Genomic DNA, 23,871 nt, shown 5'->3' on the forward strand with positions numbered 1-23,871 from the left:
GATGCATTTCTGACGTGTGACTTCAGAATCAGTTTTAGGAACAAGGAAATTCTTTATCATTTATTGCATAAACACAGTGTGATGATCGGTATAAGGACTTCAGAGACTGAAAACCACATCTGCTCAGGAGAAACCACACAAGCTTGGAAGAGGTGGCCACATTCATGAAAACTGATACGGTTGCTAAAAGACGATTTCAAGGATATCGATAGCAACGTCATATATTCACTCATTCCAAGGATGTAATGCTCTGGCGGCTTGCATAGCTGTCAGTCACTCCTCGAACTGGGATTAATGGACTGGAGGAGTTGATTTAATTGTTGATAGTTCAACTTCATCCTCAGAATATTATTCTCAAAATTCTTCTTTTCCTCCTCATGCTTTGCCCTAATACTCTTCAGCATGTATAAGAGTGATAAAGGATTGAACTGGATTTTTTAAAATAAAACATTTTATTTTAATTGGCACAAAGCACCACTAACATGTCTGTGCAAAAACAGTGGATGAGCATCTTCCATTAATACCTTACAGAAATCAACTTGTTGACAGATCAAGTGAAGCCGTGTAAAGCCGGTAAACCAGGATGTAAAAGCCTTTTCTCAAGTCCTGCTCACACAAAATGCTCAAACTCAGATTAAACTGAGAAAAAGGTGGAGATGCTGACATGTGTTTGGACGTAGCTGTGTCTGGGGTCACCGACAGCTGGTTGGTAGCATTAGCCTACTAACAATCCAAAATCAGCACCAAGGGGAAAAAGGCAAAACAACTTGCATTGGCATTTTACAGTAGCTGAGTGAAATCAATGGTTCTGAGTCGCTTTGTGTGTTCTGTTGCTTTGGTAAACAGCTGCTGCAAACACGTTAACTGTCGGCTAATGCTCATTCAAAACACAACAATATGAAATGTATACTGCAAAGAGAAATAAAAACCCTTAAGTTTAAAACAAAGACATGCAGACGTTTCTCCTCTCGGACTTCTGACAACAGAAATCAATGAATTCTCAATGTTACTGGTTGATTTAAGACATAAATGCTCTTACATGAAGTTTTGGTATTGCTCAGTGACACAGTACAGCTCATGCCCAATTCTTTTGTTAATGCATTTCACAGTGGAACGTCAAATTAGGACAACATTACCTGCCCAATGACTCAAACGTAACAGTCCAATTGCCTTATTTTCTAACGTATAGGTTCATTTCTGTATGACAGACAGAAGCAGGGTACTGCAAATGCCATTCCGAACGGCAAGTCTAGCTCCTTTATAAAAAAACAAACAAACTACAAACTGACGACATGACATGATACGGAAACATAAGACACATGTGACCCCTTCTGTCCGATCTGGATAAATACAATCTTTTTACAAACTGTGATGTCACATCCCAGCTGGGAAGCGACATCCAAAGTATCAAAAGATGAAAGATGTTTAAAAAACTAAGGCGGTGTGCTCTGATGCACCTCTGACTTTTCCTCCAGGGTGTCATTCACTTCCTCTCATAGCTCGTCCCGTGCTGCGCTGTCCAGAGGAGACTGGAGCACATCCGAGTTCTGGGCCTCGGTGCTGATCTCAGCCTGCTCCCCGGTTTTCCCTGAGCGCGCCCTGTCCCAGTCTGTGCGGACCTTGTCGTTGTCCCACACCGTGGAGGTCTCCGTGTCGCTGATGTAGCCACTGTCGCCCGTGTAGTGCGTCGGATACACCAGGAGGGGCTCTGCGGAGAATGCCTTCAGGTCCCTGCTTTCAAACTGCTCCATGTAATCAGACCTGCGGGGGGAGAAGGTATCGTCAAGAAAGACAAAAACGGGCGCAACTCCTGAGCAGAAGTGCATGTTGTGTGTGTGAGTAGGGTTGCAAAGGGGCGGTAAATTTCCGGTAAATTTCCGGCAACTTTCCGGCAACTTTCCATGGGAATATTCAGCTCGGGAATTTTGAAAAAAATTAAATTACACAAATTCAACGCTGAGGACTAAAAACATCATTCAAAGCTCTATTTTAAAGATATATGGAATGCAACACACGCTGCACGTTGAATTACAACCCTCCACTGTGCATTTCTCCATCACATGCACAGATAATTGCCAGCATCCTGCACACTACAGCAGGGCTATTGAGGCCTGCTGTAGTGTGCAGGACTAGTCAGGGAAGTTTCAATGATATTACTGGGGAAAAATATATAAGCATGCTGATTGAGGCTTGTTCATCTGTTCATTTAGCCTCTTTCTATTCATTTATCCATCAATTGTAAAATATTTTTAAAAAACGATTCCAAATGGCCAACTCTTTTTTATCTCTGGCATTGCTTTAGTGTTTTTTACAAGCTTTTTTCTCATCTAATTCTACAGAACATTGCCACGTGCACTATCTCATGTGTCGAGACATTTCACCCCAGCCAATGTAGAAGGAAAGGCTGTGTATGTTTGCAAATATTGTGCAAAGACCTATGTTGAGAATGACACAAAGAAGCAGAAGCATATAGTCAAGTGCCCAAAGTTTCCTCAGGGCTCAAATCAGCCTATGACAAAACAAAATGTTTATATTTATGTCTGTATATGACAAGGTAAATACAGTTAGTATAAATTACCCACACAATTTCCAGTTTATTCTTGTTAATTCCCATGGAAAGTTTCCAGCTTTGAATATTCCCGGAATTTTGCAACCCTATGTGTGAGTACTTGTACGTGGCAGGGTGTGAACACTTACACAGGGTGTTTGTCGAACATGATAGGGAGAAACTCATCCACCGGCAAAATCCTCTTTAGAGGTTCTGCTTTCAAAAGCTTCTCTGCACCTTGTAGCGATATCATATAACCCAGCGTCCAATATGAATAGTCTGCCTCCACTATGTTGTGAATGTTGGGCACCGCTTTCTCCGGGTGATCCACTTGCATTCTCTTACGACCGATATAACTGAAACAGAGAAATGGTAAAGAACAAGTGAGAGACGATTCGAAACTTTGAGGGGAATCCAGGTGGAATTAAAGATGGCGACGGGGAGTGAAAGCTCACATGAGATCCCAGTCCAGTCCTTCATCCTGCACCTCGCTCATCAAGTTCATCAGGCGACGTTTGAAGAAGATTTCAAATCGCAGGTCGTCTTCAATCACCAGAGAGATGGGTAAGCGTCGCTCAGCGATCTGAGACCAGACATAGATTTATCAGTAAATCACTCATCTCTGTGTTTCATATATTTTTTAAATGCTTGGCCTTTGCACGGGAGTTCACCTCTTTCCAGATTTTATGATGGGAAAGGAAACATCCCAGCTCTCCTTTTGTGAGTGGGCGCCCGTGATAAGGGTCACTGTATCCAGGAAGCATGTGGATGCCCATGGCATTAATTTCACTGATATTCATCGCCCTGAAATAGAGGCAATAACAAATGTCACAAATGTTAATAACCAAGAGCAGCCGAGTGTTATTTAAAAGGCACAGAATAAGTCAAATAATCATCTATCCGATTGAACTCACTTTCCATCTACAGCTGCAATGACCTTACAAGCGATCTCCTGCTCGTACAGTGTCCTCATCATTCGGTCCCGACGGTCAGTTCGCCTCGGCAGGTTTATCATGAACACCTACGCACGGGGCAATAGTGGAACCAGTCAGTGTAATTACAGTCTTCTAACAGGAGGGGGAGGCAAAAGCGCAGAAGGTGGACAGAGGGCCATTTTTGCAGAATCCATCTTCGCAGCACTCTCTACTCACCTCGTCAAATCCCAGTTTGTCAGGTTGTTTTGTAGGAACACGTATGAATTTGGAAGGCTTCACTGGGGCATTGCGCACTGCATCGTGAGAGGGAAGATGGATGCAGAAATGGTATGAATGATACGCAGGAGACCTCTGCTGGGAGTAATCGTTAGATGGAGCAGCAGCAAGTAAGTAAAGATTTAAAGCTGGGGGGGGGGGGGGGGAGACCCTGAGGCTGAACGGAAGCTACTCACCATTCACCTCCAGGACAGAGTGCAAGAAGCTGTCGGCTTCATCTCGCAAAGTGTTGTGGGATCGAAGTGGCACAGGGAAGTATCCGTAGGTCTCTCTGTTGCATACGAACATTTGAACATCTGTGGAGAGCAGAAGCAGAGATGTTTTTCTCGAATCCAAATCTACATTTAAATCAACACTTTTAGATCCATGCACTGGAGGGTGTAATACCTGCCATCCGAGCGGAGAAGGCAAACACGATTATGTCATCAAAAGCCCAGTTGTATTCGGGGTGTGGTGGGTGAAAGGCCAGCTGAGTGGACGCCTCTTTCCTGAGGTCGATCAGGAAGGTGGAGTGGACCATGGGGACGGCGAAGCAGCCCTTACGCACACGCTTCCTCATGGGCAAGTAGGCCGGCGTGCGCTTATAGTAGCCCTGGAGGAGCAGAGGTGATTGGCAGGTGAGTTCAGAAGGTTGATTTCAAGCAAGCACGCTCTTTGATAATAGCTGACATTTGGCCAGAGTACCTGTGAAGTCATGCCACACCAGAAGTTTGAATAGGCCGCACGGGATTCCAGCATGGGAGCGATGATGGTCTTGTTCTCTTGCATGAGCTTCCAGACCGTGTCGGGATTGGTGAGGAGGTTATCGCAGTCCGCCAACTACACAAGGGAGAGAAGATAAACTGTGAAATATGTCTGTTGGTGTGTGTTGTACTTTAGAATGACTCAGAAATCTGATCCTGGTTAAAGGTTAACTGTGGCACTAAAAACATCCGCACAGACTTCTGTTTTCAAGGCTATGTGATGAGTTTCCAAATGTTTGTCTGGTTAAATTATTGTAATTCTGACTATCTTGTTTGAAAATTATACCCCGCTGAGGCTCGGCAAAGTGGGCCAGACTGCGCAAAGAATTTTCAAAATATGATTCATGTCGTTTCAAAGCTTTGTGCATCCAGATGAAGCAGACCGGATAAACTTTAACCAAGGGAGACATACAAAAACAAGTGGGAACAGTTTCAAAAGTTTTGGTGCCTTGCCCTCCACTCTGTACTTAACCTCCTGCTGCTATTATTGAACAATAAAGACAGTCTGGGTAGCAGCATTGGCTCGTGTCTTAAAATGGAAATGTTTTCAGTGCTACTTGTTACTAAGAGCCTACCATAAAGAAGTCGGCCCACATCTCACGAGCTGAATCCAGCGCCACTTGCCGGAGCTTCATGACGTGGTCATACCGGAGGTCGGTCCATTGCTTCGGACCCTCTTCATCCGTGTAACGTCTGCAAGTGACATACAAGACTGGTTTTATTGGCTCTGTGGAGCTTTTTCTTACGCAACATAAACTCTGTCACCTGATCATGACCCACCTGGGTTCCTCTTTGGGCCTCCATTCCACATTATGGTAAAGGTTCTGCACCTTGACAAGCCAGTCACGCAGGACGGCTGTGGTGTTGTCCTCGTTGTGATCCGTCGCCACCCTGCCGGTATACAATCAATGTAAATGATTAGAATGAAGGGAGAGGAAATTAATCAACAACCGAGGACAGGAAACGTAAAACATTAACGATAGCTGAATGTAGCATCGGTGCCAAGCTGGTTTCAAGCTGGGACAAGACGTGTAAGATGATACCAGGACTCAAATGACAATGGTTCTGTGTTCACTTTATGTAAGACCATTGTCTGCAGCTGTGGGAACTGACACAAGTGATAATAAGTCATTATCAGAGAAAGTCTATCTGGTTTATATGATTTCACGGCCGATTATTACACTTTACAACAGAATTAGGGAAGTACATCTTTGTCTGAAGCCCCTTAAAGCGGGAGAAGAAGAATCTGAACCGGCTCAAACCACATGTGGGGCAATAAAAGTTAAGATAGAGACCTTGACTATTTGATCTAATGAGTCATTCTATCTGCTCTCTATTGGGAAAATGGGACATTATGCCAGAACATTCACAGTGTTCCCTTTCTGTAGCCATGCAGTGTTTTTGCAGAGAGAGAACATCTGCACTACGCTGAGCCAAGTTTGTGTTTTGCCCATGTGTGCGACAGCCACAGTGGATCCTCTGGAAACATGTCACATGGATCCGTGAGAACACAGCAGCTCCATGCTAAACAATTTCTTCCCTCACTCCTGCTGTCCGTCCTTCTAAAGCCTCAAGCTCTGGATTCTTCCGCTGAACTAAATATTTGTTAAAACCACGTTCGACTCGAGCTCCGCAATGCATCTGCAAGAGGCGTCTCACGTTTATTCTATCGTTGCTCCAGTGAAGCTGAGATGCAGAGCTAATTGCAGACCCTAAAGATTTAAATGACAGTCTGGACAATTTCTGCATCTGAGGACTTGGCGTGTTTACAAGCAGCTGCAAAGGGCTTCAGCAAGAATCAAGCACCACATAGTGTTATAACATGACAGCTGTTTGCATTTTCCAGATGTAGCTCAAAGTGTTGGCAGGACATGTCAAAACAGGACTGCTCCTGCCTCAGACGTATTTACAGGAGAGTAACTCCAACCGCCAAACCCAAAAGGGATAAATTTAACATTTTCACTCACATAAAGCCTCTTAACTTTATTGAGTGAAACTTGTTCATGGGGTTGGCGAGTGTAAAACACAGCTCTCTGAGCCCTCCAGGCTCTAGTGGAAACTGCTCCGAGCTCTGAGGGTATAAGCGTGGGTGGGCTGTTGGAGCATTTTAAGTTGTTATATGAGAAACGCCTCCCCTTCACTTCCCTCGGCTTCAGCCTGCTGTTTAAATGGCTTGAAACATCAATTTGCACAATCACTGGGGCGATTTGGAGCGTTTAGTTTTGAATGTATGTGACATGTGAATGACAGTTACTGTGCAGACGTGCTGAAATGTATATACTTATATTCTAGATGCAATATCCGGTAGCATTTAGAGTGTCAAGTCAAGTTCAAGCCCTGTCTCTAAAGTCAAAGTTCAAAAAGCTAATCTGTGCTGTGTCAAGCTTTTTTTAAACCAGTTAATTATAACAGACAAGAATGTGCTTAACAATGCTATAACCTAATGTCAAGTTAATTTAGTTTTTACTTAAGTTGGACAAAAAGTTCCCTGCATGGAGGAAGTTTTACCAGATGGAGATCTCTCACATGATCCTGGATGGGAGCCAGGAAGTGATCTAAATATATACTGTTTAAAAATATAGTGTTTGTTAATGCAAAGTACAGGCACCACAATATTTCCCTTCTGATTTGTAAGTCAAATTAGGACTAGGAAATGTCACAATATCAATAATTATCACAATAGAATCTTCATGAATAGCAATATCTTAACAAATGTTTAATATGTGTATCGATATATTGTTTATACATTGTACAAACTAAATGTTGTTGCTGTTTATCAAGTGTCTCTGCTCCTTAGGAAGAGTTTAAACGCCCAACTTTCATTCAGGAGCAGGGATTAGTCGTTCAACTGAAAGAAAACAATAACAATGCAACATTTATTGTGTTAAATATGGACTAGAATGGAATGAGTGAACTCCAGACTTTTTGATCACATCACATGGAAAATCACTCTCTGGTTAAATCACAGCTCCCCTCGTGGCCACATCAGGCCCGTCCCCTCCCCTCCACGTATACAGATCAATGCATGGCCCCTCTGATGAGCAGGGGCCAGATGTGCTCACCTCTGTCCAGCACACAGTGGCTACATTCAGGTCACTGTGTGTGTGTGTGTGTATGTGTGTGTATCCATCCTCTGTGCTTTGTTTCCCTGTGTGTTGATATTGGTGGGACTCTTTTTTTAAACCAGTTTTCTCCTTGCCTACATTCCTAACACCGTCATCTTCTGCAAGACCACCCCCCATTTTAAACTCGCCCCCCCTCACCCAGCAGCTTCAGCCTGCACACTTTCATGCAACAACGTTATTCTTTTTTAAAGCACATGCATCAACACGTCTGATCAGACGAGCGACGGGGACAGTTCGGAGTTTGACTTCCAAGCTGCAGGAAAGTCGGATGGTCCGAGTGGAGACTCACCACAGAGCCATCCGGTCCTTGGGGTAGTTGAGGCGCTCGATGGTTCCGAGGAAGTAGGGCAGGGAGTGCTCCGAGTTCCGGCAGATGAGGGCTAAGAGGACCCGGGGAGCCAGGAGCGGGGACTCGGGGCTCCAGCGCTCCTCCGCAAAATATGCCCGGGCTGGAGGGCAGCAGGTCAGGAGCAGGAGGAGCGGCGGAGCGGCGGAGAGCCAGCGCAAGTTGGCACCGGGCATCGCGGCGATCAACTAAGGGATCTCGTGATCACAACAACAGCAACAAGCAGGTAATCCACAGTGTTGAGAAGTCACCGCTTCACATCTCGCGGTCATCACAGAAAAAGTGGACAAAATGTGTGAAGCTGCAGCGGCAGCGGGTCGTGATGTGACAACACAGCGAAGTGGAGCCTTAAAGGGCGGGGGGAGATCTTAAAGGGGATGGACTAGTGAACATAGAAGCACAGGGAAGAAAAGACACAAGGGAAACGATAAACACTTTATTATTTGGTTTTGACTGCGAATAAAAATACAAGTTGCAAGTGGTTTTAAGATGGATCAACGTCTTAAATGAGATTTTTCTAACATTTTATTTTTAAGTGGTGTGAATTCAACTCTGAGCCGATGAGAAGAACAAACTGTTTCATTACAGTTTCACAATAGAGTCCCTTTGACAGGTTAATGGACTGGTTTTTGCGAAAATAAATGGTATAAAAAGGCAAATGCACACATTTATATATCATTTATATACAACTTTACAGTATGTTTTTGAAATTCACCCACATTCACACACTGCATCTATGTGCACTTTCTCTATGAGGACAAGGGACAACCTCTGCAATTCAGCCTGCAGAATGGGGGAGACTGGGATCAAGCCAGTAACCCTCTTGGTGAGAGGACGACCGCTCTAACCCTTAAGCCAAAAAGTCAGCCCACAAAAATGAATATCCAGTTTCTTAAATTCACAGAGACAAAAATCATCCCAACCCCTCAGACATTGAGAAATACTCTAATTACCTATAAATGATGTGATTAAAAGCACATCAGATATGTTATCTTAAATTCCAAAAGTTGTGTCACACTCAAGTTCACTCTCAGTTTATTTGCACTACAAGCCTCCACTTCATCCTTGTGTTTATCGCACATCAAAACTATAAATCTAGTTACAATACCTTCAATTAGCAAAACACATTGTGGAGGACTTTAAAGTAACTCACCCACACCCTCAGGCGTAAAGCAACTTTGTTCATCTCCATATCCTATGCCACCCCCTAGACTGTGTAAACTAGTATAACTTTCATGTCAAACTGGGAATGTTCGGCACTGTTTTCCCGCCTCTTCATTCAAGGTTATTGCGTCAGGGTTGAAAAGGCTCTAGAGTTTGGCCCCTGAGCCCAGCCTCTCTACCTGGATGGTCAGGGAGGCAGCTGCAGGGTCATCAACAAGCCAGAACAGCTCGCCATTGGCTGGGACGACGCGGGCTGCTGGGAACGCCGGACCCTCTCTCCCCTCCAGCACTTCCTGTAAGAAGAGAATTACTGCGTTACAATACAACAACGGTGTTGTTTCAATGGTATAAATCATATTTCTGCAGGGTCATAAAAGTGCTGAACCATAAATAATTTTACAATTTTAGTAGGCATTGTGGAAAGGAAAATATCTTTGTTCTTCATTTTCCTGGTCCCATTCAATCTTTCAAACTGCAACTAGTGTTTCCTGTAATAGAACCTGCAGAAACTAGTTCAGCGGCTTTTCTTGCATTGTTGTATTTTTTATTTCCATCTCATATTTAATGCCCCCTGTTTCTGGACCTGATTCAAGCTGATTTCACTCGTCATGGAAAAGGCAGCTTTAAGATTCAGAATTGGAGTTGTGTGTGTTGAACAGAAGTCTCTAAATGTTACCTTCAAAATTGGCGCTTTGCTTCCCCCAGTTGACACAAAAGCCACACAGCGGGCAGCGTTCACCACTGGGAAAGTCATAGTTACGCGCTGCGGTGGTGGTTTGGGAGAGTCGCTGATGGGGGCCACAATCTTCTTGGTTTCCTGAGTATGAAGTACACCCAAACCCAATCATCCATCATGTGAAATGTGAACACACGTCAGAAAGGGCCATTGTGAGAACCAAGATTATACCATTATTGTCAATTATATGATGAGCCTCACAGAAATGTAGCCAGGCATGACGGTGCAGAACACAAGGCTCTCCCTGAATAGACAGCATGACTCTACAGAAACATCAATTGTCTCTATGTGAAGCAGATTCACTGGAGTAAAGTCCTCACCTCCAAGAGCGGGTGGCTTGGGAAGAGAGAACAGGTGTGTCCGTCCGGCCCCATACCCAGCAGCAACAAGTCAAACACAGGGAAGTCGTCATCCGGGAAGGCCTGAGTGTTCCGAAATAGCATCAAACACTGTTAAAAAATACTAAAGCCTGAAAGAACATCCCTGTGGGAATAGGGAGCGAGAACTGTTCTATGACACGGAACCAAACAGTCCAGTGCAACTACAGATGATTCTGACTAACAATACCATCAGGGAGGCATCTGATCACCCCCATACTTGTTCTAATGCAAAACAATAACCCCAGTCCCTCTGCAACAGATGGTATGGCCCAACAGAGCCCTGATCTGGGGGAACTCAGATCTCTGTATAATTTGCCTGAGCAGGGTGATACAACTTGAAGGCATCACTGGCCAGCAAACACTACTTTGTCCCACTGTCCATTAAAGCCTCTAACAACACTGCGGTTGAAATATGTGTTTATGCAACATACTATCTATAAACTTTCATATGTAGGTGTGGATGTGCAATCGACAGAATAATGTATTGTTTTAGGCTGTGATTTTGTTCCACAGGGAGGATATTTCTTATCTTATTTTATCTTTTCTTATTCAAGTCAGCCTGGGAGGGAGCCATGAAGAGACAGAAGACAATAAGGCATTATAACTTTGGCAAGTTCTCCAAGTCCATGATGCTTGGAAAAACCTAGATCTTTTCCACATTGCTCTGTGTGTAAGAGATGTGCGTACCTCCTTCAGCTTGCGGGTATAATCCTCAGCGCACTGGCTGACAGGCAGAGAGGGATCGATGGTTAGGATCCCGCTGTCAGGGAGGTTCACCTTGGAAAACAACTTACTCTGGAAAAGAAGCAGAGGCGTTATATTCTGCTCCGACGTGACAGAACAACGTAAATTCACAAACCCACTCCCGAGCAGCTACCTTGTACAGCCCGTAGGTGCTCTCAGGATCATCGAAAGGAACCAGTCGCTCGTCACAGAAGCCAGCCAGCCACTTGCTGCAGTCCAGCTCTGGCAGGGCGAGCAGCTCTTTGCCCAGCATGGACACGAGGCTTCCTCCAGAGAGGCCCAGGGTGAACCTGCCCCGAGAGGCGATGGCCTTCTCGGCCCGGGATGTCACCAGATGGGCCAGCGCCGGACCAAGCTCTGCTGAGGAGGGGAAGACCACAACTCTTCTGTCAGCCATGACAACGGAATGAATGGAAATGTCTGAGAAGAAGAAAGACAGGGGAACAAATGAGGTTGAGCAACATTTATAAGGAAGTTTCACCATCTGTTATGCAAGTGTTCGTGTTGCATCTCTCCTCTGACACTTTACATAGACTACTTTTGTGTTTGTAGGTTCAAGACTTATTCTTATGTCATTTATTCTAAAGTTGTAGCTGAGGCTGTGCAGACAAGGGATTAAGCTACGAACCACATGATACTGCTTTGACCATTTGTTGGACAATAACCGGAAGAGGAGCCGATTTATTAACATAAAAAAGAAACCTGGCAATTGAACAGAACTCATCAGTTCAATACGTTTCATTACCTTGTTGGAGTCTGAGGTGCCGACTGTCATGCAGAGGATTTTCAGTCGGCTAATGTAATTCGACGCACCACTTCCTCGAACGAGTTTTCACCAGCCAATCAGATTCTGTGTTAAGACCGCACTGCATTCTGGTCGGTCGAGGATATTCCACACAGACTGTATGGTCCACTACCTTTATATATACAGTCTATGTCCATAACTAATAAGTTACACAAAAAAGGAAATTATAAACCATCAATATATATTTGAAGCGATGTTACACAACACAGACTAATGTTGAAGTAAACTCTTTCTTGCTAAATACAAATCTTAGAAGCAACAATCTTTCTTATGATAAACTTACTTCTCTGCAGGACTATGATTACAGACACCAGTACAATTACAGAGCAAGTTTACAAAAATAAACAGAAAACCCCTAAATAAAGTGCAAAGTATGTAAATCGAATAATAATTCAAAACAATAAAGTAATTTCAATATCTGTTTGGAGTCAAGTTGAAAGATACATCAAACATCTATTAATATAAAAGAGTTCGGATGGTATAATAAAATATAATATAATAGAAAAGAATAAAATAGAATAGAATAGAAAAGAATAGAATAGAACAGAATATTATATAAATGTTGAGCACTACTTCCTCGAACGAATTTTAACCAGCCAATCACGGCCTTGGTTTACACCGCACTGCCCTCTGGTTAGTGGAGTCTAAAATAGTTTATCCAATTTCGATTCTATCCACTCCTTATAAGTAAAAATAGACAATTAGGAAAATATCTCAGTATATTTAGAGATGTTTTAAAAAGTAAAGACTAATAATTAAATTCATAAATAAAGGGGAAAACAGATTAAGATAAAACAAAATATAACAGTTTCGTAAACCGTTATGATTCCTCCCATCCGGCAGGTGGCACCAGGGCGCCAGTCAGTCCACCGACCACTCGAGTTTGTGTTGACACACTTGCGCGTACCTCGCTGTCATGCAAACGTTGCTCCTCTCGTGCGTGACATTATAACTACATATTAACAGTGAACACCGACAAGCAGCTCGTCCGTGCGCGTCCCGTGCGCCCCCAGATAGACCTCAAGGAAAGACCATGTCGACCGCCTTCTCCTTCCAGACGCAGCTCGTCTCCATCATGGACGCGTTATCCAAAACGGCCGTTATGGAAATCAGCAAACTGGTGGAGATCGAGTCGAAGATGCTGAAAATCGAGATAACCCGAGGGCGCAACGAGATCTCCTCCCTCACCGAGAAGCTGCAGCTGATGGAGAAACTGCTTTATATGGCACAGGGGGGCAGGCAGGAGGCGGCAGCAGCAGCAGCGTGCACGGTGGTGAGGGCAGCTCCAGCCAACAGGGCACTGGAGCCGGACAGGACAAGACCTGCCATGAAGAGGTAAACTCCTGTGTGGTTAGAGGGAGTTGCCACGATGTCCTTGGCTGCCATCCTGCCTGGTGTATTAATCAAAGGTGTGTTTTTTCCTCCTAGTGAGATCCCGTGGGAAAGCATAAGCTCCTCCACTGAGATCAGCAGTTTGCATCACGTTGAGGAGGAGCAGGCTGCAGCTGAGGTAACTCTGCTCTCATCATAAAGTCTAATGCCATTTTAATATATGCTGTCCTTCATTTATAACAGGTGCAATTTGTACAACGTTATCTCAATAGCTTCCGCAGAAAGAGCAGCCTGATCTTATCGTGGTGAAAGAGGAGCCGGCAGAGGTGGAGACCAGAGATAGGACCAGTGAAACCAGTGAGTTTTATATGTACAAGTTACTGATAATTATCAGGATTGATGTCACATTATTATTTCTTTCAGTTTAAATACAGATTTTTGACCCTGAGTGACATTTGTGGTTTTAAACTGAGAATGATTACCACTTGAGAAACAGCTAAACATTTCACAAGTCTGAGATGAGATCAGTTATGTGGTATATCTTCCTACTGTGCTTGCACAATGCACAATCTTCATATCAATATACAATAAACTCGTAGTACATTGGTATTGCTAAAAATTATAATGTGATAATTACTGATGTATTTTTATCGCCCAGCACTATTAGAAACAATGTTTTAAAGGGTATGATGAAGAATAACTTTATTATGATACCAGTGAATTCATGTTTGACTTGGTCATATTACTCATTTCAACATGTCAACAGGAAGGAAGGCGGTCACGGACACTCAGAGGAGCTTGGACGTGATGAAGAGCCACAAACCGATCGCAGAGCGTCAACAGCCCGTGTTCCCTGAAAACTTTGTGACCCTGAACACCCAGTCACCCCTCGCTGGACCAGGGAGGAGGGTTACACAGTGGAATCAACAGCTCGCCCCTGCAAACACATCAAACCTAGAGGCCGGGAAAAGCATCGCTCAAAACGTTGCCTCCCAAAGCTTAAGCATGCTCCGAAATATGAAGATTCACACTTTGAGGAACACTGGTGCCAAGAGGTTTGCCTGCCTGCAGTGCGGCAAGAGCTTCAGGTGCTTTAGTCAGCTGGAAATCCACCAGAGGAGCCACACAGGAGAGAAACCCTTCAGGTGCACGCTGTGTGGAAAGAGATACGCACAGAAAGGACATCTGTACACACACCAGCGCACACACACTGGGGAGAAGCCGTATCGCTGTCCAATTTGCGGGAAGGGCTTCATTCAGAAATGCACTCTTGATATGCATCAGCGCACACACACCGGAGAGAAACCTTTTGTTTGTATCAAATGTGGCAAGGGTTTCACGAAGAACTGTAATCTGAAAAAACACCTTGCGGTACATTTAGATCCTGGTCTGACCATGTATGGCTGTGATTCGGCTGCTTCAACATTCAGTGTGACATTAATTAATGGAACCACTTAACAGAGTCAAATGTAACTTCCACAGCTCTTTGTTTGAAACAAATATTTATAATAAAGGTTTTATCTTTGCTCCAGATTTGAGTGGCAGACGTTTGTGAAGACCCTGATTTTTTATAAAGTGTTAGTACTTATTTTCTGCTGCTTTCCTTTCATATCTCAATTGAAACCTGATATTGTGCTACATTACACAAATACACACTTGACAATACGAAAATACCTTTTCTGAACTGACCCTGAGGATCAAACAAATAAGTGAATCACTCTCTGTCAATAATAAATATGTCGAGGTTGCAATATTCCAGATGCCAGAAAATTGCTTCACAAAAATGTTTACTCCTTCCATAGAAAATGCTGTGAAAAAATGGAGGAAGGGGTTGCTCAGGTGTTATCTCGAGCTATACTGGCCTTTCTTGCATTGGGTTTTACTGGTATATCAAAAAATTGTGTGATCCCACACAACTCTGATTACTCAGACTGTTTTGTTGGTTTATTACTGCTCAAAATGTTTTGATTTATTGTAATAGAATCATATCCTATACACTTAATAATTACTTGCAGGTAATATTACAATTTTGAGTTAATATTTTGAGTGACACTCAGCAATCCTTTTATCCCAATATAATATGTTATTATATAACCGACCATTTACAAAAATATGCACTTTTAATCTAAGCACTATTATTGTACTTATATGATTATACTTTGACAGAAAGTGTTAATTGATCATTATTACTGTTGTATTACTACTTTGTGTAAAGCTCTCTACTCCTCCCACCTCTACATGGCCCTTGAAGTTCTACCATGTCTCTTACTTAAATTTATAAAAATAAAATTCATTCAGATTTATCTGAAATTTTTACCTCTTTTAATATTTTACCTCTTTTCTCATGCGCACCTCCTGCGCAGAAGTGGACTGCGCAACTCCTGAAATTTAATTTAATTTAAATTTTATATTTAATTCTTTTTATATATATTTGTTTTACAATTTGTTCTCTTTAACCACAAACATATGTAATCAAATGATATAACGATACAGTTCAAAGATGTCTGTGAACATGTGGGAGTAGAAGAACAAAAGGAAACATGGGAGCAGTGAGATGAAATAATTAACTTGTTATTATACAATACAACAGCTCATTAGCTCAAGTGGTAACACATACCTGGACCCAAACATAGAGATGCCATCTTTACTCAGGTCAGGACACACAGGAAATCTGAAGAGGTCATGCAACAGGCTGCATTTTGAGTTACTGCACAGGAGTACCCCAGGGCAGTCGTCTTGGCCCCCTTCTTTTCTCATTACCATGAATTAATATAACAGTGTTTATATTTTTACATTCATTTTATATGAATTTACCTCTAACTGTATACAGGGCCGGCCCTGGCAATGTTGGCGCCCTAGGCGAGATTTCAAATTGGCGCCCCCCAACATACACACGCAAACTGTCATGCATCACCAAGAACTTTTGGACTGTATACAGATGCACACACAGACAGACACAATTGTAAGCAATAAAAAACATTAAAAATATAATAAAAATATAAAAAGAGTCTGAAATCAGCTGTACTGATAGCATATTATGTCATGTCGACAAAAATAAACATTAATGATGTCCACAATTGGGGTGATTCTTACCTCTATATTGTTCTTTCTTCTCCTCCTCTACTTTGCGGGGGTTTCTGAATTGTGCACCTGATAATTTAATCTTTTTTTTATTCATCTTTGACTCTAACCGCAGTCTATCACCGCAGCGTGTACGTCAGGTACACACCTGAAGCGGAAGCGCAAATTCTGTGCGAGCCGCCGCCTGACTGTTCACACAGGGAGCCATCCAGGAGGATGTTTAGATGCTGGCTGCTGTCCACGATCCCACCATGTAATCCCACCTCCAGCCTGTCATTTTGCTGCTGAGAGAGGGAGAGGGAGAGAGGGAGAGGGAGGATAAACATTGAGGGAGGGCTAATAAGGAAGTTGAGACCATTTCATAGTTTAATACAATCATTCTTTAGGGGTCCAAGCTAATTCAATATTGCACATTGCTAAAGAGGGAAGCCGACAGGAAATATACTTGGTCTTATTGGACTATAAGCACAACAACTCCATCCATCTCTCATGCTATGCCTTGATGTGTTGTTTCTCCGCTTCCTTTGGACTATCCCTCCATTTTATGTCCCTTCAGAGTATCTGGTCGTACCTCAAAACCTTCCGGAGCTGTTTGCTGATATTGGCACAGAAGCACATTGTGTGAATACTTTTATTTTATAATTTTTTTAAATTTTACGTGAAATGACTTATCGACGCGATCCACTTATAAACTGTAGCTGGCCTTACAGCTGACAATGATGCACCTATATATAATACACTGTTACACAAGTACAGTTCTTTTTTTAAACCCATTTTCACATTTCGTAATTCATACTTGGCCTCCAGAAAGTTAGCACATGTGCACACACAAGTGATAGAAATCCGAAGCCGTTTTTCAAGTGATAGCACACCTACACTTTGACAGGTGCATGTTTTATTAAAACTATTTCAGATAATTGAATGTCTACTGATGCATGTTGAAATGATTTAATTATTTGCTTTGGGTTTTTAAGTTATATTAGTGTAGCAGGGTTAATGCTTCCCACTTGCCATTGCCAGCGAGATCCTTGCGCTGGCTGTGGTAGTGGGAGCCTTGGTTGGAGTGCTAGAGCTCCCTCTAGCGGAATGCGGGGGTTGTATTTTACATTGCTGCCTCCTCTCCTCAGTCTGTGTATATCCCGGCTGGGAGAGGTAGGTAGTCAGAGCAGTTAAACATGAATCCACACTTTGGCGATGTATTACGGGAGTCTAAATGTACATAATACTGTATTAATACTTGGTTGCTTGTACATATATATTGTGTTGCTTGGAATCTGTAATTACTTTTAAATGGACTTTAGTCTTAGGATCGCTAGCTTGGCTACCATTAGCTTTGGTCGTAGCTACTTAGCTAGCGTCGACTTCGACATGAAAGTGTACTTCAGCTTGTCTTTCTCCCATGTTAGGCTGCCATTGTGAGGGTTCTCAAAGAGCATTTCCCATGTTAAATATTCCACCAGGTATGTCACCAAACGCCCATTCAAATATTTTGTGAGTCATTTGTTTAATGTGATATTTATTTTCATGTAAATGCTCAGTCTGTGTATATCCCGGCTGGGAGAGGCTGCCATTGTGAGGGTTCTCAAAGAGCATTTCCCATGTTAAATATTCCACCAGAATAAACGGCTGGCTGCCAATGGTTCCATCGTGGTCTCAATCACACAACGCAACGAGAGAGTACACAACCGCTACAAATGGTGCCGTGACCCGGTCTTCTCTGCCTGTCTGCTGCGCCATTGAGGATCGCCATTCGACACGTAGCACGTGAGCACCGACGACGTGGTCGTGCTGTGAGTCGCCCGTGCTGCTTCGAGTAGACAGGTTCAGTAATAAAAAAAAACAAGAGAGGAATAATTCGAACCAAGGGATATAGTTACAGCCGACCATCTTGTAAAGATATATGTGTTTTATTTTTTTGTGTTCTATTTTATTTTTCTCCTTCTCGTGCACATAATGCAAATTTAGTTTATTTTTTTTTTGTTTGTTTGTTTTATTTTGCTTTTGAGTTGAACGTCACATTTGAACAGTGACGTGTCATTACTTGTGTATGTGTTTTTATTTCTTTACTATTTTCACTGCTCAACCGTACATTTTGGGTTTTGGGAAATTGTGGCTCATTGGAGATGGATGAGCTGAACTTATCTGCTTTAGGCAGGGGTCAGACATTTATGTTTAGCCCATCACTCCAGAGAGGAGGTTTTCGGGGGAGGCCCCTGACATCCACTCCTCAACAGGCCAAAGTGAATGGTGCTGAGGGTGGTGACGTTTCTTCTAGTGCTGATCAGTTAGCTGGTCCATCTGCATTTTCTGGGGGTAGGGATGTGGACCATGTCCCTGTGCATGTATTAACTGACTTAGTTAAGCAGATAGGGACTAGTATTGGGGAGAACATTGCCTCTTGTCTTAGGCCCGCCCCAACTGGTGATGTTACTTTGGCCCCTTCCACCATTGCTGATCTCTCTAAGATGAGCCTAACTGTTAGCCAGCATAGTGGTGAACCGCATCCCTTCAGGGGGGACAAGACTGACAAACTTTCGGTTTCTGAGTGGGAAGACTGTGTTAAATTGTATCTGACTAAGAGGGATGTTCAGTTATGTGATCAGGCGGAAGAAGTAATGGGCAGGCTACAGGGTAGAGCACGTGATGTTGTGAGAGTGGGGGTGCGTAGCAAGCCTAGTTTGGTCTTACGGTTAGGTCCTCAGCCCATTTTCGACATACTCAAGCAACACTTTAGTGAGTCTGTGACTTCTTTCATGCCTCTAGCTGACTTCTATGACACAAAGCCCTTAGAGAATGAAAGTGCTGTTGACTATTGGATCCGGCTTAACAAGGCACTCGACACAGCTACGGATGGGCTAAAAAGGCAAGGCAAAACTATTGATGACTCCTCTAGGGAAGTGACTGTCATGTTCATCACTCACTGTCCCGATCGAGAACTGTCTCTGGTCTTCAGCTGTAGGCCACTGGAGGAGTGGACTGCCATGGATGTGCAGGTACGGCTTGATGAGCACCATCACAAAAAACGTCTTCAGCAGCGCCATTCAGCTGCACGTCCAACAGACCACCTGCAATATTCTCAGGCTGTTGATGCTGTGCATAGTCACGTGCAGACTGCAGTGACTCCTACTGCCCAACCTGCCATGACCGGTGGGCCGGCGTCAGGTGAGAGTCACGTTCTTGGGCATATTGTCACTCTGCTGGAGCGTTTGTTACAGCGGGAGTCTCCTCAGCGTTACAGGCAGTCTAGACAGGGACCTGTCGGTCGCACCCGGGCTCGGGGGCCATGCGCTATTTGTGGCTGCGACGACCATGACACTGCATCCCACTGTCGGAACGAACGTCTATGCTTCCGCTGCCATGCTGCTGGGCATCAAGCTGCCACTTGCTCAGCCCCACCTGCTCCTGGTTCACCCACTGCCCTGGCCGGTTCACCCACACAGCAGGGAAACTAGCTGACCCACACGAGGAGGGGTCTAGTGGAGGGTCAGCTGGCGCATCCCCATATGACGATGATATTCAGTCCGTTTTTTCACATGCTTGTGCAACGACGGACAGTGATTCAACTTTAATTTTTCAGAACACGCAGCGACTGACTGCGAAAGACAATCTTTTCTACACTAGTGTGATGATTCATGATGCTGTGGAGGTGCGCGCCATGTTGGACAGTGGTTCAATGGCCTGTTCTATGAGCTCACGCTTACTTCCAAAGCTGCAGGACGCAGGTGTTATTTCCCCTCACTCTGTTGCCCCGACATCAGTTGTGCTGATTGGCTGTGGAGGGTTGAGGACATGTCCTGTAGGTGTTTGCGAGCTGCAGATGAAAGTCCATGACTGCCAGATCTCCGTGCCTACACTCATTGTGGATGGTCAGAGTGATGACCTGATTCTGGGCAGCAACGTTATTAAACACCTCATTCGAATGGCTAAACACTCTGGGAGTTTCGGGGAGACAGCATCTCTTTCACCTCAGGCGTCTGGTAAGGAGGAAGGTCTTCTGCAGCTGTTGGCCACTGTGGAGAAATGGAGAGGCAGTGAAATCCCAGAAAAAGTGGGCACAGTCAAGCTGAAGCATGCTGTGACTTTAGAGCCTATGCGAGAACACTTAGTGTGGGGGCGCTTGCCTGGTCATGTGTGCCTCTCTGCTGGAAGCACACTGGTAGTGGAACCAAGTCAGTCACGCACAGTGCCACGGACCGTCATGGTAGGGCGACTGGTGACGCCGCTCTGGGGCGATGGTTGGGTCCCAGTGAGAATTATCAACCCCTCCAATAAACCTGTGACTCTGAGACGGAACTGCAAGATTGCTGATGCGTCCCCCTGTGTGGCACTTGAGGACTTTGACAATGACTATTTGTACAGGACTGACGAGACTGACAGTGTTGAATGTAATGTAGCCAAGACTACTGACCTGACTGACACGGGTAGCGAGAAGAGCTTGACAGTTGACTCTGAGCGTTCTATTCCCAGGCCTTGTAGGTCAGCCCTTCACGACTTGGGTCTGCAGGACATTGACATTGACTCAGCTGATTTGTCTCCATTCTGGAAAGCAAAGCTGGTTGATCTACTGACAAAGTATGAGTCCATCTTCTCTCGCCACAGCATGGACTGCGGTACAGCCAAAGGGTTTGTCCACCGCATCCGCCTGAGTGACAGCAAACCCTTCAGGCTGCCGTATCGTCGGCTGGCTCCATCTCACTATGACAAGCTTCGAACGGCTTTGAATGAGATGGAGGAGCGAGAGATCATTAGGAAATCTGCGAGTGAGTATGCATCGCCGCTTGTCCTAGTTTGGAAAAAGAATGGTGACTTGCGTCTCTGCACGGATTTTCGCTGGCTGAATGCGCGTACCGTCAGGGATGCCCACCCTCTGCCTCACCAGGCCGACGCTTTGGCAGCTCTGGGGGGAAATACATTTTTCTCGACCATGGACTTGACCTCGGGATACTACAATGTGGAAGTACACGAGGAGGATAAGAAGTTTACTGCGTTCACCTCCCCATTTGGGCTTTATGAGTACAACAGACTTCCGCAGGGTCTGTGTAACAGCCCGGCAACATTCATGAGGATGATGATGGCTATCTTTGGTGACCAAAACTTCTTAAGCCTCCTCTGCTATTTGGATGACATTTTGGTTTTTGCTCCTAACGAACAGCTAGCTTTGCAGAGGCTGGAAATGGTTTTTGAGAGATTGAAGGTGCACAATCTAAAGTTAGCCCCCAAAAAGTGCCACCTCCTGCGGCCATCTGTGAGGTTTTTGGGGCACATCATTGACAAACATGGCATTGCCACAGACCCTGAGAAGGTCAAGGCCATTGTAAATCTCAGCGAGAAAGACTTGATGGATGAGTCCGGCATTGTCCCATCTCCCACCGAGATAAGATCATTCCTTGGCATGGTTGGGTTCTACCAGCAATTCTTTGAGGGCTACTCGAAGATCAGCAAGCCCCTCTTTGCACTTACCTCTGGAGTCAAGAGGCCACGTTACAGTAAGGGGAAGAGGAAGACGCCTGTAACAAGGAAACTTACCTCTGCTGACTGGACAGCGGAATGCGGAGAGGCTTTCAAGAGGCTAAAACTAGCTTTGCTAGATAATGCTGCTCTGGCTCACCCAGACTTCAGCAGGCCCTTTTTGCTCTCGGTGGACGCCTCCTCCAATGGTCTGGGTGCTGTGTTATCTCAACTGACTGAGGGGGATAATGTAGCACGTCCGATTGCATTCGCCAGCAAATCTCTCAACTATGCCCAGTCTCGCTACCCAGCACATAGGTTGGAGTTTCTGGCGCTCAAATGGGCTGTCTGTGACAAATTCAGCCACTGGCTGAGAGGCCACACGTTTACGGCATGGACGGACAATAATCCGTTGACCTACATTCTGAGTAAGTCCAGACTCGATGCTTGTGAACAGAGATGGGTGGCTAAGCTCGCCCCGTTCGACTTTGAAATAAGATACATCCCCGGTCCTAGGAATGTTGTGGCGGACGCCCTCAGCCGGGAGCCTTTTGTGCAGCCCAGTATGCTTCATCGTCTCACCAGGGTCCCGTATGATGCACTCATGGAGGAGGCGAACGCCTTGAACCTTGACAGTGTGCAGGATGCGTTCCGTCAATCCTGCAATCCGCGAGTCATGTCATCTCTCAGCAGTGCTGTGGCAGTGTCCTTGGGCCCTTCCGTTTCCAATCAGGCCGTCTCAGCTGTCTTAGAGCGGTCATTGGGCCAGGAGCATGTGCCTCCCCAAGCCTTTCTCCTTCCTCAGCTTGTGCAATCCATCCAACCACGTGAGCATTCCGACATCCGTCCCTTGCCTAAAGAGACGTTGATGGCTTCACAACGTGCAGACCCTTGCTTGAGTCGGGTGCTTCACTTTGTGGAGAGGCAGAGACGTCCATCAAGGCGTGAGCGTGGGCATGAGCCAGCTGACACTTTGAGGCTCCTCAGGCATTGGGAGAAACTTTCTATCAAACAAGGCGTCCTCTATCGTGTCTCGAAGGATGTTGTCACAAAGCGGAAGACGTACCAGTATGTTGTACCCTTGGTACTGAGGGAAGAGGTCCTCAGAGGTGTGCATGATGAAGCTGGTCATCAAGGCCAAAGACGGACGCTTTACCTCTCTAGACAGAGATTCTACTGGCAAGGCATGGAGAGAGACGTGAAGGAATATGTGCGGTGTTGTCGCCGCTGTGTCTTTAGCAAGTCTCCAGAGCCGGAGGGCAGGGCGCCACTCGAGAGCATAGTGACATCTAGGCCTCTCGAGTTGGTTTGTATTGACTTTTGGTCGGCTGAAGATTCTTCCAACAAGTCACTTGATGTGCTTGTGGTTACCGACCATTTTACCAAACTGGCTCAGGCATACCTCTGTCCAAACCAGTCAGCAAAAGCTGTTGCAAATCAACTTTGGAACAACTTCTTCTGTGTATACGGCTTTCCTGAGCGCATACATTCGGACCAGGGTGCCAACTTCGAAAGCAGTCTTATAGCCGAGATGCTCATTGCTGCTGGTGTCCAGAAATCGCGCACCACCCCGTACCACCCCATGGGCAATGGAGCTGTTGAGAGATTCAATCGCACCCTTGGTGGAATGATAAGAGCCTTGCCGCCCAAGGCCAAGCACAGGTGGCCGCAGCATCTGAAATCTCTCACCTTCGCCTATAATGCTACAGTGCACGAGACCACAGGGTTTGCTCCATTTCAGCTGATGTTTGGGCGGACGCCCAGGCTGCCAGTCGACCTGTTGTTTGGGTCTGTCCTTCAGGATGATCTGCTGGTGGATTATGGCGCCTATGTGCAGGGTCTCAGGCATGATCTGGCAGAGGCCATAAAAATCGCTCAGACCTCCTCTACTAAACAGCAGCAGAGACAAGCTGCCATATACAACAGGAAGTTCAGGGGCGCGGCTGTGGAAGTTGGAGACAGGGTTCTTTTAGCCAACAAAGGAGAGCGTGGGAAGAGAAAGTTGGCTGATCGCTGGGACAGTCACCTGCACACTGTTGTGGAGAAACACGAAAACACACACACCTTCAGGATCAAGAACTGTACAACGGATCGAGAGAAGGTGGTTCATAGAAATTTGATAATGCCTGTCAACTTCTTGCCTATCCCACCTGGGTCCGAAAATGACGGTTCCTGTGTGAGTGACTTTGCTACAGATGATTCCTTTCC

General features: G+C 45.0%; 3 protein-coding genes across 3 annotated transcripts; 1 reads left to right on the top strand and 2 right to left on the bottom strand.

Moving 5' to 3' along the window:
- Positions 1-429: 429 nt before the first annotated feature.
- Positions 430-8,314, bottom strand: colgalt1a (collagen beta(1-O)galactosyltransferase 1a). The gene is made up of 12 exons (XM_053443238.1): positions 7,917-8,314; positions 5,283-5,393; positions 5,078-5,195; positions 4,444-4,578; positions 4,147-4,351; positions 3,936-4,055; positions 3,700-3,776; positions 3,463-3,569; positions 3,220-3,352; positions 3,004-3,131; positions 2,698-2,904; positions 430-1,761 (listed from the first exon to the last, which is right to left on the bottom strand). The coding sequence occupies exons 1-12, from the start codon at positions 8,147-8,149 to the stop codon at positions 1,494-1,496; spliced, it is 1,842 nt and encodes a 613-aa protein (XP_053299213.1). The 5' UTR covers positions 8,150-8,314; the 3' UTR covers positions 430-1,493.
- Positions 8,315-8,396: 82 nt separating this feature from the next.
- On the bottom strand, positions 8,397-11,888 carry pgls (6-phosphogluconolactonase). Its single transcript, XM_053443239.1, has 6 exons — positions 11,743-11,888; positions 11,131-11,417; positions 10,941-11,048; positions 10,194-10,295; positions 9,814-9,954; positions 8,397-9,430 (listed from the first exon to the last, which is right to left on the bottom strand). Exons 2-6 carry the CDS (start codon positions 11,392-11,394, stop codon positions 9,284-9,286), a joined length of 762 nt encoding a protein of 253 aa, XP_053299214.1. The 5' UTR covers positions 11,395-11,417; positions 11,743-11,888; the 3' UTR covers positions 8,397-9,283.
- A 754-nt stretch (positions 11,889-12,642) lies between these two features.
- On the top strand, positions 12,643-14,678 carry LOC128458417 (zinc finger protein 665). The gene is made up of 4 exons (XM_053443240.1): positions 12,643-13,137; positions 13,231-13,312; positions 13,407-13,491; positions 13,901-14,678. Exons 1-4 carry the CDS (start codon positions 12,836-12,838, stop codon positions 14,590-14,592), a joined length of 1,161 nt encoding a protein of 386 aa, XP_053299215.1. The 5' UTR covers positions 12,643-12,835; the 3' UTR covers positions 14,593-14,678.
- Positions 14,679-23,871: the final 9,193 nt, after the last annotated feature.

Source organism: Pleuronectes platessa, chromosome 16 (genome assembly GCF_947347685.1).
Source record: "Pleuronectes platessa chromosome 16, fPlePla1.1, whole genome shotgun sequence".
In the NCBI taxonomy this organism is placed as follows: Eukaryota; Metazoa; Chordata; class Actinopteri; order Pleuronectiformes; family Pleuronectidae; genus Pleuronectes; species Pleuronectes platessa.